This window comes from Bufo bufo, chromosome 4 (assembly GCF_905171765.1).
Source record: "Bufo bufo chromosome 4, aBufBuf1.1, whole genome shotgun sequence".
In the NCBI taxonomy this organism is placed as follows: domain Eukaryota; kingdom Metazoa; phylum Chordata; class Amphibia; order Anura; family Bufonidae; genus Bufo; species Bufo bufo.
Window position 1 is genome coordinate 493,982,358 of NC_053392.1, and position 17,308 is coordinate 493,999,665.

At 41.4% G+C, this 17,308-nt stretch overlaps 1 protein-coding gene across 6 annotated transcripts in view; it reads right to left on the minus strand.

The window, feature by feature from the left end:
- Positions 1-9,281: 9,281 nt before the first annotated feature.
- UTRN (utrophin) overlaps positions 9,282-17,308 on the minus strand; it is a 683,920-nt gene continuing 675,893 nt past the window's right edge. For 5 of the 6 annotated variants that reach the window (XM_040429574.1, XM_040429571.1, XM_040429568.1 and 2 more), the window contains 3 exons: positions 15,925-16,011; positions 10,691-10,713; positions 9,282-9,531 (listed from right to left, as the gene is read on the minus strand). In XM_040429574.1, coding sequence (XP_040285508.1) covers positions 9,433-9,531; positions 10,691-10,713; positions 15,925-16,011 — 209 coding nt within the window. In that variant the 3' untranslated portion in view covers positions 9,282-9,432. Of the gene's footprint in view, positions 9,596-10,690; positions 10,714-15,924; positions 16,012-17,308 lie in introns of all 6 variants that reach the window. The other variant, XM_040429573.1, reaches the window with a different exon arrangement.

Genomic DNA, 17,308 nt, shown 5'->3' on the forward strand with positions numbered 1-17,308 from the left:
CTCCAAAAGCCTTGCTGTTCATCAGTCCACGGTAAGACAAATTGTCTATAAATGGAGAAAGTTCAGCACTGCTGCTTCTCTCCCTAGGAGTGGCCATCCTGTAAAGATGACTGCAAGAGCACAGCGCAGACTGCTCGATGAGGGGAAGAAGAATCCTAGAGTGTCAGCTAAAGACTTACAAAAGTCTCTGGCATATGCTAACATCCCTGTTAGCGAATCTACAATACGTAAAACACGGAAGAAGAAGCCACTGCTGTCCAAAAAAAACATTGCTGCACGTTTACAGTTTGCACAAGCGCACCTGGATGTTCCACAGCAGTACTGGCAAAATATTCTGTGGACAGATGAAACCAAAGTTGAGTTGTTTGGAAGAAACACACAACACTATGTGTGGAGAAAAAGAGGCACAGCATACCAACATCAAAACCTCATCCCAACTGTGAAGTATGGTAGTGGGGGCATCATGGTTTGGGGCTGCTTTGCTGCGTCAGGGCCTGGACGGATTGCTATCATCGAAGGAAAAAGTTTATCAATACATTTTGCAGGAGAACTTGAGGCCATCTGTACACCAGCTGAAGCTAAACATAAGATGGGTGTTGCAACAGGACAACGACCCAAAGCATAGAAGTAAATCAACAACAGAATGGCTTAAACAGAATAAAATACCGTACACCTTCTGGAGTGGCCCAGTCAGAGTCCTGACCTCAACCCGATTGAGATGCTGTGGCATGACCTCAATAAAGCGATTCACACCAGACATCCCAAGAATATTGCTGAACTGAAACAGTTCTGTAAAGAGGAATGGTCAAGAATTACTCCTGACCGTTGTGCTCGTCTGATCGGCAACTACAGGAAACGTTTGGTTGAAATTATTGCTGCCAAAGGAGGTTCAACCAGTTATTAAATCCAAGGGTTCACATACTTTTTCCACCTGTGAATGTTTACATGGTGTGTTCAATAAAAACATGGTAACATTTAATTTTTTGTTGGTTATTAGTTTAAGCAGACTGTGATTGTCTATTGTTGTGACTTAGATGAAAATCAGATCACATTTTACGACCAATTTGTGCAGAAATCCATATCATTCCAAAGGGTTCACATACTTTTTCTTGCAACTATATGTACAGCGCTGTGCTTGGTGAGCAGGGAGAAGGCCGCAGTGCATACAGGAGCGCCGTTGCCTTCTCAAACTGCTGATCGGCGGGGTCCTGGGTGATGGAATCCCACTGATCAGATACTGGTCATCAGTATTAAAATCACAGAAAACCCTTTTAACCCCTTCTACCCCGGGCCAGTTTTCGTCCTTCTGCCCATGCCATTTTTTCTGAATCTGAATGTGTCACTTTATGTGGTAATAACTTTGGAACACTTTTATCTATCCAAGCCATTCTGAGAATGTTTTCTCGTAACACATTGTACTTTATGATGTTTCACCTTTATTTATGAAAAAATCCCAAATTTACCAAAAATTTTGAAAAAGCGATACCTCATAAAATATTTATTACTTAACATTCCCCATATGTCTATTTTATGTTGGCATCATTTTGTAAATGTCATTTTATTTTTTTAGGACATTAGAAGGCTTAGAATTGTAGAAGCAATTTTAAAATGTTTAAGAAAATTTCCGAAACCCACTATTTAAGGACCAGTTCAGGTCTGAAGTCACTTTGTGGGACATACATAGTGGAGAACCCCCATAAATAACCCCATTGTAGAAACTACACCCCTCAAGTTACTCAAAACTGATTTTACAAACTTTGTTAACCCTTTAGGTGTTCCACAAGAATTAAAGGAAAATGGAGATGAAATTTCTAAATTTCACTTTTTGGGCAGATTTTCCATTTTAATACATTTTTGTCTTTAACACATCGAGGGTTAACAGCCAAACAAAACTCAATATTTATTACCCTGATTCTGCGGTTTACAGAAACACCTCACATGTGGTCGTAAACTAATGTAAGGGCACACAGCAGGGTGCAGAAGAAAAGGAGCGCCATATGGTTTTTAGGAAGGCGGATTTTGCTGGACCGGTTTTTAGATGCCATGTCCCATTTAAAGCCCCCCTGATGCACCCTTACAGTAGAAACTCCCAAAAAGTGACCCCATTTTGGAAACTAGGGGCTAAGGTGCAAGTTTTATTGGTACTATTTTGGGGTACATATGATTTTTAATTGCTCTATATTAAGTTTTTTTTTTTTAGGCAAGGTAACCAAAAAATGGCTCTTTTGGCACTATTTTATTTTTTACAACTTTCTTCTGACAGGGTAGATCATGTGCTATTTTTATAGAGCAGGTTGTTACGGATGCAATGATATCAAATATGTCTACTTTCTTTGTTTGTTTAAGTTTTACAAAATAAAGTATCTTTGAAAAAAAAATTATGTTTTGTCTCCATTTTCTGAACGCCATTTTATTTTTTTCTGCCGATCGTCTTGTGCAAGGGCTCGTTTTTTGCAGGAAGAGTTGATGTTTTTATTGATACCATTTTTGGGTACATATGATTTTTTGATCATTCATTATTATACTTTATGGGGCAAGGTGACCAAAAAATTGGTTGTTTTGGCACAGTTTTTATTTATTTATTTTACGGTGTTCACCTGAGGGGTTAGGTTATGTGATATTTTTATAGAGCAGGTTGGTATGGATATACCCAATATGTCTACTTTTTCTTATTTATTTAAGTTTTACACAATAATAGCATTTTTGAAACCAAAAAAATTATGTTTTAGTGTCTCCATAGTCTGAGAGCAGGATGAGGTGACAGTTTGATTGGTACTATTTTGGGGGGCATGCACCTTTTTGATCGCTTGGTGTTGCACTTTATGTGACGTTTTATTGGTACCATTTTGTGGGACATACACCTTTTTGATCACTTGGTGTTGCACTTTTTGTGATGTAAGGGGAAGAAATTGGGTTTTTTGACAGTTTTTTTTATGGGATGGATCATGTGATATATTTATATAGCCGGTCGTTAAGGATGTGGTGATACCTAATATGTGTTTTTTTTCCTTTTTTTTTTCTACTTTTTATTATAAAATCAGGGGAAAGGGGCTTTTTTTTATTTTTATTTGAAAACTTTATTTTATTTTATTAAAAACACTTTTTTTTAAAACTTTATTTTGGTCCCACTCTGGGAATTCAACTTTTTGGGGTCTGATCCCCTCTGCAATGCACTACAATACATCTGTATTGTAATTCATTGCCTGTTAGTGTATTACACTCAGCCCCCATAGAAGGCAGGTCCCGATGCCGTGCAAGGCATTGGGCAGCCTGTGCATGGCATCAGGCTGCCTTGTCACCCATCGGTTCTCCACCACAGCAGCGCGGGGACCCGATGGGCTCCCTCACCCGCCGCATGCACCTTCTATGCCACGGTCAGCGCTGACTGCGGCATAGAAGGGGTTAATCTTGCCGGCAGATGCAGCAGGGGCCCGGCTCTCAGGGACTGACGATCACCATGATGTAATAGTACGTCAAAATGCGGCAAGTCGCTTGCCGCCATGATGTACTATTACGTCATATGTCAGGAAGGGGTTAATGTTAATGCTTTATTTAACTTTGCATATTTGAGCCCTTGCATTACTACTTACATAGGTCACCGTAAAAGTATTAAAAGTGCAAATGGAAGATGATTTGATAAACAGCTATCACCGGATTGTTTACCTCCGAGAATTCACATGAAGGTGAAGCAAAATAATAGTCTTTGTTGACATTGCACAAGGGGAAATGTTGGAAAAAAAGGCATGTTTGAATTTAATAGAAACATTTCCTTAATATTTTTTTTCTCTCAACCTCAGTAACCAGAGACCAGAATTCAAGGGAGAAAACATTCCTCAAAATGATTATATTTCTGCAGGTTCTTGCAAAAAGTGCCATAGGATTTGATGTATTAAGAATGAAGTAACACATTCTCTCTGTGTGTTCAGGGATTTGAGGCATATTGAGGTAGGACATCCTACCCTTTTCCAAACATTTGACCATCTTTCATAAGAAAAGCTAGAGTGCATTTCTGCAATATTGTGTACACTTTATGCTGTACTCGAAATGACGGAGTCACTCTTGTGTTAAAAAGGCAGTTTATTGAGTATACAACAGACTGGTTTTCAGTATGTTGCCACAGCAGGTGGTATATTGGATATCAGCACATATCACAAAATGTGAAAGAACAAAGAACCATATATATATATATATATACACACACATATATATCTGGAGTATTGTCATACGTATTTGCACACAGACATGATGTGTACAATATCATATTCATGAAAAGTTTTACAAGGGAGCAGAAGAAAAGGAAAAATAAACATATCCAAATATCTACCCCTGCCATCTGCTCCCTTCATATACCTATATGACCACTGCAGCTATCATGAAACTATGTCTAGAGCTAGTGCTAAAGGCTGATGGGGCTGAGGTAGAAAGGTGAACATGGCCTCCACTTTTTGTAATGTAACTGTTTGTTCTTTTTTTTATCTTCTTTATCTTATCCCATAAAGGCTATCGAACCATCATCTTGTCGAAGAAAAATACAGTTCACCATGTCCTAAAGGCTTGGACCCTCCCCCATCCCAATCTTTTTTTCTCAAAAATATAGACCTTTCTTTTGCAGTTAAAAAAATATTTTGATCTTATGGTATATTGTGCCAGAGAGAAAGCAGAGTTTTGTTAGACATCAGCTTTGACCGAATTAAAATCTTTGAACATAGGTGCTGGACCGTTAGATGTCCCTAATAATAGAAGGATTCACAGGAGCAAAAGATGTAGTATGTCTAGAAATCTCATATAGGGAAAAACATAAAAATATAGTGACTTTCCTTCATTTTAGTCAACTCTTCTTTATCATACAATGCCTAATAAAACCTGACCTAGAAAGAGGTCTCAAAAGTTATTTTTATAGCAGGACTCTATTTACACAAAATACGGGTTCTCCATATTCCACAGGAAAGCAGATTTGGCATTTTAGGTGAATTTGTTTGAATAATTGTTTATTACCTCACAGTGAAATCATTCCTTCATTTTAGTGGCATTAATAGCGTGTTCCTTCCCCCCAGAAAGTGAACAAGAATATTACCGTATTTTCCGGAGTATAAGACGACTTTCTAACACTAGAAATTATTTTCAAATGTCAGGGGTCATCTTATACGCCGGGTATAAGGTGTATAAACTCAGATCTGATGGTATATTCTAACCCCCAGGCGTTCCCATGGTGACGGGGACGCTTGCCTGGGGGTTAGAATATACCATCGGATCTGAGTTTTCACGGGGACGCTTGCCTGTCCCTCCCTCCCCCCTGTGCTGCCGCGCCCCGAATCCTGGATTCCAACGCCGCCCCCTCTTAATTTATTCACCGTAGGGCTGCTACAGCTTTACAGCGCAGAGATGTATCAGCCGCTCACAGCAGTATAATATCTAAAGACTATTCCTTAACCGGCAGTAACTTGAACTTTAAATCAGCGCTGTGATCTTTATTACCGAGCAGCCCGGTAACAGGCAGAGCGGGCGGCGGTGCAATGTCACTTACTCACGTGATGCGCCTGCTTGTTACCGGAGCTTCCTTGTAAGGTAATAAACATCATAGCGCTGATTTAAAGTTCAAGTTACTGCCGGTTAAGGAATAGTCTTTAGATATTATACTGCTGTGAGCGGCGGGGCTTGTGTATTGGGGGACACGGTATGGGGGAGATCTGAGGATGACACATATAGCATAAGATGCTATATAGTGTCATCCATAGATCCCCTCATAGCAGTGTCATCAACAGATCCCCCTCCCCATAGCAGTGTCATCCACAAATCCCCCTCCCATAACAGTGCCATCCACAGATCCCCCCCAATAACAGTGCCATCCACTGATCCCCCTCCCCGTAGCAGTGTCATCCACAGATCCCCCTTCCCATAGCAGTGTCATACACAGATCCCCCTCCCCGTAGCAGTGTCATCCACAGATCCCCCCTTCCCATAGCAGTGTCATACACAGATCCCCCTTCCCATAACAGTGTCATCCACAGATCCCCCTCCCCATAACAGTGCCATCCACTGATCCCCCTCCCCATAACAGTGCCATCCACAGATCCCCCCCCCCCCCCCAATAACAGTGCCATCCACAGATCTCCTCCATAACAGTGCCATCCACAGATCCCCCATGGCAAAGAACCCACCATCTTTTCCCAGCCCCTAGTAGTTCCTATGTGGGAAACTGGGAATGTGAAAAGAAAAAGATAGGTTACCATGGCAGCCAGGACGCTACTGAAGCCCTGGCTGCCATGGTCAGTTCCCTGGACTGGAGAAGATAGTCTTGGAGACAGAGAGGTCTGGGCAGGCAGGGGTAGTCTTATACAGCGGGTATAGCCCAAACCCTATATTTTAAATGGAAAAGTTGGGAGTCGTCTTATACGCCGGAAAATACGGTAACATGATTCTTGGACAAAGGTAAAATGAAATCTCTTTGATAATGAACATGGGGATTTGCAAAGAAAGAACTGAGTGATTTTATGTAAACTGTCACAGTCCAGTGGAATATACATGAAGCTGAAAATGGCATAAGCATGTGTATCATATTTATATAGGTTTTAGGTTGGGTATAGTTTAAGTTATTACAAATACGTGCCAAAGTTATAAGAAAATATACATATATTTTATTTATTCAGTGCATCATTTTCGGTTTTATTGAGCATGTTTCAACATGTAGTACCGGCAGTAAATTTCTACACCTCTGTGCCTGTCCAATTTCGTGTCTGTAAAATTACACTTTTTGTTAGGCTACATGCACACGAACGTTGTTTGTTTCGGTATCCGTTATGCTTTTTTTGGCGGATAGGATGCAGACCCATTCATTTCAATGGGTCTGCAAAAATGCGGACAGCACACCGTGTGCTGTCCGCATCAGTATGTCCGTTCCGTGGCCCCGCAAAAAAAAATAAAAATAGAACATGTCCTATTCTTGTCCGTTTTAGGCATTGTTACAATGGATCCGGTCGTGTGCATGTAGCCTTAGATTTACTCTAATGTAGATTTACTCTAATGTAGATGTTTTGATCACCAATCCAGTCACAAAGTTTAGGGACACCTTTCACAGGGAAAAATGAATTTTATACATGCTAGTGGTTACCATGAGTTAAAAAAACCTCCCCCTGCAGACTGCTGTGTGTGCTCTCTCCTGTGTTTACTCTGATATAGCCTGTTTGATCTGACCTCTGCCCCCCCATATAGTAAGTATAGCAGTGATGCAGTTTACACTTCCATGTACTCACCGTTCACCTGTGTCTTTGTGCATTAAGCCGTATGCTGCAGACAAGGTAGCGTGCACCTGTGCCCCTTTTTATATATATTTTGGGGGTGTTGGTTTATTCTCTTTCTTGTTGGGAATTATAACATAGCTCAAAATACACCGTTCTTTTAAAAATGGGATTTCCACTTACTGTCAGTCAACTTTTTACTAGAGGAACCGCTACCCTGTCATCTCTCAAGTTCCTCTATCATAAAGTGCTCAAGGACTTAAATGATTTGGTCTTGAGGATTAATGAATAAGTCACCAATGTCAACACAAGCTTTGAAATGAGAGCAGCCTGGTCACAGCTCCAAAATATAAGGTGAAAAATTCACGTAATGCACTGTAAGTCTATAGCAGAATGGGCCACAAGGTTTTTTTGGTATGTGTAACATAATAAAACTTGAGCCTCATTCACATGTCAGTGTTTCACGGACGTGTGCTGTACGTGTACTCTCCACGGACAGCACACATCCCCATTCACTTTAATGTGTGTATTCAGACATCAGTGTTTTAGCACGGTCTATGGGTCAGTGTTTTTAGCACGGATGCATGCTCTATCTATATCACGGATCCACCACGTCCATTATAGTCTAGGGGTCCGTGAAAACTAAGGATGCAACACGGATGCCATGTTTTTTTTTTTTTTACAGATCATTAAGAAGAGATGCTTTGGAAAAAAAAATTTGGCTGTTCAGTGTCAGTGAAACACAGATGCAACACGGACAGCAAAAAACGGACGCAACACGGACAGCAAAAAACGGATGCATCCCTGACGACCTTCTCACAGATTTGAGCACGGACATGGACGTGTGAATGACGCTTTACTGAGCACCAGCACCATCTGATCACCAACAGAAATCCATTTTCATGCCTAGCTATTTAGTGGGAGCACACGATGGAAATATAGCACTGCTAACTTTAATTAGGAATATTATGTTATCAACTAAAATGCAAAGGCAAACAGCCTCCCAGAAAATGGATCTATTATGAGAAAATACAGCTCATGACTCTGCGCTGAAATATGCTCAGAGCACATGCTAATTTCCTACTCTTGGCATGAACTGTTCCATAGAGCTTGATTAGTGTCAAAATTAATTAACTATAGAGTAAACCTTATATAGAGTTGGCGCCAAATCTGCATTTAGCCAGATCAGTACATCCTCCCTGTTGTAAAACTGCCTACTGTTAGAATAAATATAGCCCAGTGACTTCTTCTGTCAGTGTTTAGTGGATTGCATTTCATTGCTGATGAGCATCAGTAATCATCAAGTGGTATTTTACTTAGTTAGAACTAGACATTAGTGGCTAATACCAAGTGGTAGACATATAATAGGATTTGGGTTTTATTTGGAACCCCAAACACATTTGTAAAAGTACACAATGAAATGTAAATGAAGGAGAATGTTATATAGGGATCATCAGGGTTGCACTGGCCAACCCGAGGATCCTTCAACTGACCTATTTGCTCACACAATAATGCATCCCAAAGGCCCAGTAGAAGACAACTTTTTTGATTGCAGAGGGCATATTTCTTATGGACCGATTCACAATGACTTATTCATGATATATCCGTGTGTGCAAGGTTAGCAAAGTTTACAATGCAACTCACAGAGGACGTCTTGAATACATGTAGACTGGGTCTAAAGCATCCCAGTCGGACACTGGAGGTGGGTTTGTACTGTGTTAGGGGTTCAGATGGATGTAACATCTTTTGTAATATTCATTACTGTTAGCAATTATGCTTATCATAGTAGATGCTTTAAGATGTCTCAACGTGGCCTCCAGTTGTAATGATGATGTTAACACGAAACACAGAAACTACTTAGGTGTTGACAAATTGATAAACCGGTGATTTATAAGGCATACAATGGACATTACCGTTCAGCTGAGCTGCCGCATGTGTATAGGGAATGTGTAGTGCATCAAATACACCACAGACTGGAGTCAATTTACACTTTTCTATATATATATATATATAAAAAGACACACCACAGAAATGCAAAAACCTCCCTTTGCCTTTTCTTAATATTGTTTATACGCATTTATACAAATGTATACCTAAATACCAAATACTCCACAGATCAGTAATTTACATTTGCATAGAAAGAGAAGATAAAGAGAGAATAGACAGGATGTAAAAACACATCTTCATCTTTGGGTATTCAGTGTCGTATGCCTTCAGTAGAACACGCAGAATGCTCTCCAGTCCTAAGCAATTCTTCAAGAACAGAAGCTTTCATTGGCTGTTGTAAGAAGGGATTCTGCGTTGAAAAAAACAAAACAAAAAAAAACAGCCAATTTTCATTGATGGTTCCTTCACATTGCCTGCAAGAAACAAAATATATTAAAGGAGTTCTCTGGTATTTACATGTCGATGACTCCCAGGACCCCTGCTAATCAACTCTACGGAGAGGATGTGGCGCTCTGTGAGCACCCAGGCCTCTTCCTAGGCAAGGTGACATCATGTTCATTGATCACCTTGCCTAGGGCCAGCTCAGTCCTATTCACTGCAATACCAAGCTATACAATGTATGGCACAGAGCTTGGTAAGCTCATGGGAGTGCTGCGGCCTCCTCAAACAGGTGATCAGTGGGGGTGCAGGGAGGAGGACCCCTGCCAATCTCATATTGATGACCTATCACTTCCAGGAGCGGCTTATCTCTTGAGAGAAAAAAGGATGGGGTAAAAAAAATTCTGTTCACCTGATCCTTCTCTCCCAAGATATAATCTGTCTGGGGATTTCCCCATACATATTTCAATATCACTAGAACCCACCGTTCTTGGCAGATTTGGCCAATAATATACTAATGTGTATGGTGGCATTAAGGTAAAGAATTAGGTAATGAATTGCAACCGATTACTATTAGAGAGAAAGGGGTCCATATACAGTTCTTTCACGAGGAACTTCAATTTTATTCCCTCCATGTTATATCACTTACTAACTAGCAGGACCCCAATGATTCTAGAACTAAGAGACCACAACCCTCCTTCACCAATTCCCTGCACAGTAAAGATGCCGACCACCCACGTTGCAAGGAACTACAGCACAGATCTATGGATTTAAATCTACAGCAGCTCGAAGACCTGGCTTCATTTGCGTCAGAAAACTGGTGGAAATAAAGATACATTTGCCCCGGGTGTTGGTCGCGCCCCTTCCCTGCCCTTAACCCTCCTCCTTTTGGAAAAGTGGCAAGTGTGGCGTCACTTTTTTTTCCCCTCAAAAAGTTGCAATTAAAAACACACAGCTTGCAACTTTTTAAAGCTACTTTTCGAGCGTAAGGGGATGAAAAATCTCCCCCTAAGTGTATTGTAAATAAAAAGAATCATCATCAATCAATATCCGCTTAACACACAGTCTAAAATATTTCGCTTTACCCAAGCCTTTTATTGTATAGTAGGTGAACTGGAAATTAATCGTACCTGCTGTCTTCCGGAAACACTCGCTGCAAATATTAATAGAAAAATCCATTAGTGTTCAGCGATAGAACAAAGCATTAAAGATCAGCCATGTTGTAAACAACCAGTTTGGCGGCTTTGAAAATGAGAATAGAACGGCAGAAAGCCGCAGACTATTTCTAAGTGCGCCAATTAAGCTAGCAGCACATAATTCTTCAATGACAGACACATTTGCTGTACACAGATTGAATGCAGGTAGAAAAATATATATTGCACTTGGTGTGGTTAACTTGACATTTACTCAGGACCAATCCCAGCTCTAAACTAGAAGATCTCCCTAAGTCCATATAGATCTGCTACCACAAAGCATAACCTTTCAGATGATTAAATGTGTGGTGCGAGAGCCATTCCCGGTACGTCATAGCAGACAGGCAGAGGGATTTACAATGAGTAATGAAAAGAGCAATATTAAAATGCATCTCAGCTAATCGAAGATGGAGTAACCTTTCATATAAAAGATGTAACATATCGACTCCTCTAAGAAAAGAAAACTGTCTACACTGATAAAAGTCAAACGACTAGAAATACTTCGCCAGACATATAATATACAGAAGAAGACCTTGCACATATGATAAAAAACAAACAGGAACAGAGCACAGTAAAGGAGAAGGGGTATTAGAGACGGTTTTTTGATCCAGTTAGGTGACATGTTGAATAACTACTGTATAACCAACTATTTATATATTAAAGCCAATTGTGTTGCCTCAAGGAATCTGCATTAATCCCTAGAACAGCACTGTATATGTAAGGCGCTGCGGGCAGTGACTCGCCACCCAGTGCCGTACACTGTGCTGATTTGGAGGCACAAGAGCTGTGCTTGCCCCATTGTTACTGACTGCTGAGCCCCTGTTGTAACCACCGGCATCGGTGAAAATGCTGATGCCAGCGGATTAACCCCTTCGATGTCATAGTCAATGCTGACCACCACATCTAAGGGGTTTACAGAGGGAAAGAGCTCCCTCTCTGATGCCATCAGCTCTCATCGCGGGGTGCCAATGGTCACTATGGTTGCACTGCATTGAAACTGTCAGTTTCACAATGATAGTTCGCCATGGCAACCCACAATTGTATCAAGGGGAGCCGATGGGTTGAGAGAAGGAGCCCACTCCCTCTTTAAACCCTTTGTTGACTGTGGCATCCAAGGGGTTAAACCGCTGACACCGTTCTTTTCACTGATGACAGTGGTTACAGCAGGGGCCTGGCTGTCAGTAAAGGCTGTGTTACAGAACCCGATGTCAGGAGGGAAGCGTTCCCTCCCGGCAATCGCATGCTCGCTGGTGGAGGAGACCGCTGCTATTACATGCAGCGATCTCCTCCGCGGCATGGGGAGAAGCGATCACTATTCCATTGCTTGGCTCCATGCTGTATAGTGGTTTTCCGGCAGCAGATCGCCATTAGACACCACAATCTGCCGCCTGCAAACGAAAAAAATTTGGATTACCCGATGACCGAGTATTACACTGCAAGATGATCGGTAACGAACGTTCGTACGAATGCTCGTTAGCGATCATCTGCTGAAAAATCAGTGTAATACAGGCTTAACAAGCTCCTGTGCCCACCTGATCAGTGCGCTGTAAGAGTACCACGCTGGTCGTTAACTCCCCTCTGGGTGCATGGTACCTGTACTGCGCATGTCAAGAGGGGGTTAATTAAAGCCCATTGCAATCCATATGTGGTAAGCACAACATGACCGTGCCATGTGGTCTTACCCTTATACCTTTAGTCACAATTAGCAACTCCGTAATACGCAAATGTAACAGATCTAAGTTTGTCAGCGTAACATACCAAATATACCATACGGCAAATCATGACATGACCTGTGGCTCTATTTTTAATCGTACTGTTTTCATGGTGCACAAAGGGATTATCCAGGTTTTAAAACCTGATGGCTTAACCTTAGATACGTGAGGGTCTAACTTTCGCCACCCCCAACGATCAGCTGTCTCAAGGGGTCATGTGCACTCATTAACTTGAATGTGACGAAGCTGCAATACCAAACAGCTGACCAGTGGAGATGCTGAGAGTCGGACTCCCACGATCTAATGGATGGCCGAAGGCCATATTACAAAACCGCCTATATTTTATGTATGGCTATGCTTGGTATTGCAGCACGTGAATAAGGGCATGAGTGCCGTGGTCACTTCAAACAGATGGACGTTGGGATTGCATAAATCTGGACGCCCAACCCTCTTAACAATAGTTCATCAATTATTATGAATAGGCCATTAATTCTTAGAGCCTGGACAGCCCCTTTTGCTCTCGAAATTTATCTGCAGGCAACCACCTTTGGAGCAGCAAATAGTTGGTGCCAAATTCTCAAATTCTTTCATTTGAAAATCCTCCTGCCTGTGAAGGATACGCTATTTTCCACCACCTTACATCCACATGTATCCGTTACGCCCCACAGTAATATTTCACTAGATACAGAAATGTCCACACGAGGTCTCAGACCCACTGCATTAAGCCATCCCTGGCTGTAAATATTTGTGCCTGATGGTATATTGCCTCATATACAAACTACAGATTGGCGTTGTATTAAGAAGCAGGAAGTGCTCAACCCCATATGCAGTGGTGCATCTATACCGGGGACAGATCCTGCACTTGTTGTCCGCTGCTAATGGCAATCCCCAGCAAAAATGCATACAATGGAGAATTTTTGGAGGTGTATAAACTCCTAGTCTGAATGTGCCTTGATTTCCATCCACAGGCAGCATTCTGGTGCACATGTGAGGCCCGGGCTATATCAGCCAGTCTTGGGTGGGGCTCAGGGCTCTCTCCCTCCATCCACCGTATGCATGGTCACATGCTGGAGGTTACTGGGAGATTGCTTTGAGTTGGACCTTGCGCTCCTGTAATTTGCCCACTGGCTCCTGGTATTGCCCATACGGCCCAGGTAGGTTTAGCGTTAGGTCCCGAGCTACTTGAGAAACCTTGGCGCAGTGCTCGGGCATGTCCTCCAAGCAGGATATGTTGGCTAATCTCTAAATTTTACACCAGTACGAGGGTTAGTAAGACCGCAGTGTGCACCTGTCTCTGTTTTTGTTATATTATATTGACTCAAAAATGCAAACACAAGTCACGTGTAACCCAAAGACAAAGGAATCAATTTGTGTGTCTGTGTTAATAGTTTTACAAAGCAGCAAGAAAATCTACACGTTGAATTTAAATGTTAAAAGCCTGTTGTGAAACCCAAATACTTTATCTACTGAGCCAGTCATCCATTAAATAATATGAGCAGATTTATAGTCACTGAAACAGGTAGGCACATTGTGCTGCCCTCTAACATCCCTCAAGAGGAACCCTGCCAGCCTGGAGAACTGGGAGGAAAATTCTGTATTTTTGTCAATATGTACGTTAATAGCATTCACTATGCAGCATATCTGCATTCTCTATACCCCAATGACCTGTACAGAATTCATATATCCTGCCATGAGAGACAACAGATAGACAAACAAAATAATGTCTAATCTACAGTAATCTATGACAATGCATCATCTCAAACATTAGCTCTTCGTTTCGTGAATCCGCTAGCCACATTTAATGAAATATACGGCGGGCATTCATATGCATTATTTATTTTTTAATAAACACTGATGCTCGGTAAATTATTCTCCCCTTTATTATTGAGAAATTTCACTGTATAAACCTGCCTTGTCATCTTGACTCTAGAGATATGATATTATCGAGCTTCATTTCTCAATGTCACGGCTGTCAGTTTTTTTTACTGCTTTTCAAACTCCGTTTAAGACTGTGTTTTAGTCCTTTATGGTTTGTTGGTTTGTTGGAAAAAGTTGGGAAGGAGACTTGAGAGCAGATGACTTTTTCAGCGTCCTTGTATTGGCTAAGTGTACATCAGTCAAAAGCATTTCTACGTTTTTTTTTGTTTTTTCTTGTCTCTCCTTCACATTCAGTACCTTCATTGCTTCATATTAACCAATTAAGGACAAAAAATACAAGCACCAAAAATGTACAGCACATGGTTCCAGGTATTAAACTAAGCACTATAAATGTATGGTGCAGATTTAAAGGGGTTGTCCGAGAGTGTTATACTGATGACTCTTCCTCAGAATAGGTCATCAATATCAGATTGGCAGGGCTCCCGGGTCAGCAGTTTGAAGAGGCCTCTTACTAGGACAGCGATGTTAAGTTCATTGGCCTTTGTGCAGCTCACTCTCATTTAAGAAATGTACAGCACTGTGCTTTTATGACATTTCAAGTTGAACGGGTGCCAGGAGTTGGACCCCTGAGAATAGGTCATCAATATCAAAATCTCAGAAAACCCCTTTAAAGCCTCTACTCCTGCAATCGACCAGGAACAGACTGAGCATTAGATTGTCAGGGACAGCTGGACACCATGAAGAGAATATAGAAGCAGTTAGTTACCACTTCTATCTTCTCATTTGTAGAATATTCTGCAGTAAAGACACTGCCTCTTCTGGACCCCACAATCATGTGATTTATGTTCAAACTGATTGTATCACAGACCATTGGACTAGGGGGCTCCAGTGGATGCTCCAGTTACAGAGGAGACTACTCAAGGTACTCAAAAACAGCTCAGAAGAAAAATTGAAAAAATTTGTTTGGTATCTAAAAAAGTTAAGTCACGGCCTGTAACCCATCCCATGTGCGAAAGCGCAAAAAAGTTTCTTGCATTTATGTGCCATAATGCATCTGCAAATTCTGGCCTATTTGCGAGTTAATGACCTTAACCAATAGTGCCATAGGGCAGTGTTCCCCAAAGCCAGTTCTTTTTGGCCCACCTACCGGTCATGTTTTCAGGATTTCCTTAGTATTGAGCAGGTGATATAATTAGTGTCAATACATCAGGACTTACCACAGGTATTCATTCTGTGGGATGTTCTCAAATCATGACCTGCAGGTGAGTCCTGAGGATTGGAGTTGAGGAACACTACCATAGGGGACTATTACTCTGGTAGCTTAGGTCATTAGAGGCACTGTTGGGCCAGGATTTTAACCCATATTACTGTGGCGAGAAATCAGCCTGCACAAAACTAAAAGCTAATATATGAAGTTATATTAGAAAAGCAGATATTAGATTTTGTCAAATTACGGAATTTGTGGTTGGTTTGACATTTCCTTCCTCTGAAATCAGTAGTTAGAATGGGAATGCAATAATATTTTTTTTTTTTTATCCATAATGGTACACCTGATATAGATGAAATCCCAGTAACACTTACAGCTGCTGAGTGGAAATGTGCTGTTTATTTGCTCCATCACATCTGTTAGGTCTGTGCTGGTGTTCTGCGGTGCAGACAACACGTCATCTGCGGATACATTAATCAAAGTAATAGAAGTCAGAAATGAAATGTAAAAAAAAAACTTAAACTGAAGTCTATCAGTGTTCCAGTGGTTTGCTATGTTAATGATGAAACGTCTGCGATGCATGGCTAATATCTACAATGAGATTCATTCCAGCATAGACTTCAAAATTGCTGCTTGGAGGAAAATTAAAATTACTCTATTGGGCTCAGTAACAATAATTAGATCTCAAGAGTGGTGGGCAAGAAGTATCTATGTAATCTATTGCCCTGCTCCACTTCACTGCAGACAAATCTGTAATATCTCACTGAAGAAGGGAAAAGTATAAAACAAAAGCAAATGCTGGTTTACATCAATTGCAGGCATACAAAAATGCATGTTTTACACAATTATATCAATATTACAAGAAGTTACTGGATGTCAGGAAAATATAGAAAATATTTTACTCTCATTCTTTTATTTCGCTTCAATGCTGTAAGAAATAATAGGATGACCAATGACTGTCTCTACATGCAAATTTTAAACACCTGATTTACACAAAGCTGAATGCAACCACATGGGACCTCTAGATCCATAAAGCTTATAAACATTGGTCGAGTTTTTGTTTTTGAAGAGGACATGAGATATGTCTAATAAAAATTAAAAATGCTTTATACAGTAGCGATGAGCCCCCATCTGGCAGGAGCTTATAACGGAATGCATTATCCATCAGACTAAGGCTACATGCACACGACTGTATCCGTTTTGTAGTCCGCAAACTGCAGATCTGCAAAATATGGATACCGGGCCATTCATTTTGTTCACTAGAACTGGCTATTCTTCTCTGAAAAACATGTTCTATCTTTTGTAGAACAGCCACATGGAGGCGGACAGCCATGGGCGAATTAGAACCTTAAAGGGACTCTGTCACCACTTTCTAACCCCCCCTTTTAAAAGTATTGTTATCTCCATGGCGCCCCTGTGATTACAAAGGTGTTGTTAGAAGATAAATTCGCCGTCTCCTTTTGATAAAAAGAGCTTTTATCTAACCTGTCAATCTTCTTGATAAGGTGCCCAGGGCGTTTCTGTTGGTCTCAAGCTGCCGCCCGCCGCCGCCGCCGTTGGTGCCCAGCTCCTCCCCTGATGCTTTCAGCGCCGCCTGAATGTAATGAAATCCGCCTCCGGCTCTCGCTCAGTGCCCCCTCCTCCTTTTCAAAGATCCCGCGCGTGCGCACAGGCCTGTGCCTGATGCGCCCGTGCGGACATTTACAATCAGCCTCATTGAGCGAAGTGCGCATGCGCGCACTTCGCTCAACCTCCTCA